Source organism: Priapulus caudatus, unplaced genomic scaffold (assembly GCF_000485595.1).
Source record: "Priapulus caudatus unplaced genomic scaffold, Priapulus_caudatus-5.0.1 Scaffold11457, whole genome shotgun sequence".
Taxonomy (NCBI): domain Eukaryota; kingdom Metazoa; phylum Priapulida; class Priapulimorpha; order Priapulimorphida; family Priapulidae; genus Priapulus; species Priapulus caudatus.
Genome location: NW_014588518.1, coordinates 1 through 2,199, shown reverse-complemented (window position 1 = coordinate 2,199; position 2,199 = coordinate 1). Strand labels below are relative to the sequence as shown.

At 46.7% G+C, this 2,199-nt stretch overlaps 1 protein-coding gene across 1 annotated transcript; it reads left to right on the top strand.

Moving 5' to 3' along the window:
• Positions 1–1,503: 1,503 nt before the first annotated feature.
• On the top strand, positions 1,504–2,056 carry LOC106820339 (osmotic avoidance abnormal protein 3-like; the record flags this gene model as incomplete). Its single annotated transcript, XM_014824864.1, has 2 exons — positions 1,504–1,690; positions 1,939–2,056. Coding segments are annotated over 2 exons (305 nt in total), but the record flags the coding sequence as incomplete, so codon positions are not given.
• Positions 2,057–2,199: the final 143 nt, after the last annotated feature.

Sequence of the window (2,199 nt, the reverse complement as noted above, 5' to 3'; positions counted from 1 at the left end):
GCGTGAGAGGAACTATAATCATATATATATATTAAATATGGTTCTAGGAATATATACCCCGGCATAACCTCCGGACGATACCCCTCGGACAGATTACCCCGGACAATTACCCCGGAGAATTACCCCTGCAATTCACCCCGGGAATTACCCCCGGAGCAATTTACCCCGAACAATTACCCCCAGACATTTACCCATGGAACATTTTTACCCCCGGCGACATTTACCACGGAGCAATTACCCCGGAACATTTATCCCGAGCGTCCTCTGACATTTTACCCGCGTCCGGCAATTACCCCGACATACCCGGATTTTACCCCCGGACAATTACTCACTTGTTGTTATCTTACTTCATTGTTGAACAGTTGATACAGGAAGAGGTCGAGAAGGAGGGACGAATGGTGGTGCAGGAGAGGAGAGGGGGAGAAGGTGGGGAGAAGTAGGAGACGCGGTGGGGAGGGAGGAGGGGGGACGTGGGGAGAAGGTGGTGGAGAGGAGGGGAGAAGTGAGTGGAGGAGAGAGGAGGTGGAGGAGGAGGGAGCAGGAGAGAGTAGTAGGAGAGGGGGTGAGGAGAGGAGGAGAAGTGGTGGTGGGGAGGGGAGAGAGGAGAGAGGTGGAGAAGAGGAGGGGAGAAGGTGGAGGAGGAGAGAGAGGAGGGAGGTGGAGAGCGGGAGAGAGAGAGGAGAGGAGGGGAGGTAAGGAGAGGGAGAAAGGTGGTTGGAGAAGGAGGGGAGGAGGGGAGAAGCAGTGGAAGTGAGGAGGAGGGAGAAGGGAGGAACCAGTTAGCGGAGTGGTAATTTCGGGACCGGGGGTAAATGATCGGGGACGCTGGTATAAATGTGCGGGGGGTAATTGTTATGGGGGTAAAATGTCTGGGCGCGTATAATGTACGCGGGGGTAATTGTCCGGGGGTGATTGTGTCCGAGGGAGGTAATTGTCCGTGGTAATTAGTAGGAATGGCAATGGGGAAATGTCGGGCGGTTAATTGTCTGGGGCTCATGTCGGGGCGGTGCATTGTACCGGAGGCTGGAGTATTTGTCCTGAACCATATATATATATATATCAGGAAGTTAATAAAGACAAATTATATATATATATGTATATATATAATATGTATATATATATACTATACATGTATAGTACATTACAACTATAGTAACACATACATAATATATAAATACATAATACATACACGTATTATATATTATGTCATGAACTATATATGATAACAAAACAATCATATTATTATAATTACATCGATGGCCGGTCGGATACCTCTGAATCTCGGACTAATCTGCTAGATTATGTGGATTAATGAAATGTAGATGAATGGTGGACGTCACTCGGGTGATGTGTGTTGCACTTAACCTAGACAGCCAGACTTCTAACTAATCTAATCGTTTCAGTTAATCGGGGTTTATAATATATTCATAATATAGGGAATCGGATTTCCACAAGATGTGAATCGCACGCTATATGCTGATCGCATCGCATTATCTTCTGCAGGGAACTGTATATCGTCGCTAGGCGACAGCAAGCACCGCTCTGGGCACGTGCCCTATAGAGACAGCAAGCTGACGATGCTTCTAGCTGACAGCCTGGGAGGCAACGGCGTCACCCTCATGATCGGCTGCGTTTCTCCCTCTTCACATAACAGTGCAGAGACGAGAAACACACTCCGCTATGCAAACCGGTAACGATGGCTTCTACGCTCCACCCCCTCTCTCCTCACACCTCTTTCTCTCGACTCTCCCCCACTCTCCTCATATATATGACACAAGGATTACATACCCGCTGGTGATTCGCTTCTAGTTGCTAATGAATTTCTTTTGCTATTGATTGACAGAATTAGTTGCATATCCTCATCGAAATCAGATTAGGTGTCTGAAGTTTGCAACTGGCGTATCTTTTCAGTAAACTAAACGGTATATTTTTTTGCAGTGCAAAGAAAATCAGGAGTAAGCCAGTAGTAAAGATGGATCCAAAGGAGAAGATGATACTGAGTCTGAAGCGGGAACTGAGGCTCCTTCGAAATGAAAACAAGTATCTGCGACATCAGGTGAATACCAGCTCTGATACTGATATCATGAGCTTCTCTTGCTATGATGACTTAATTTTCCATGTAACCACATCTAATCATTATAATCCATCTGTTCTCCCTTCTGCCATCATTTGTTCCCCCCCCCCTCTCTCTCTCTCTCT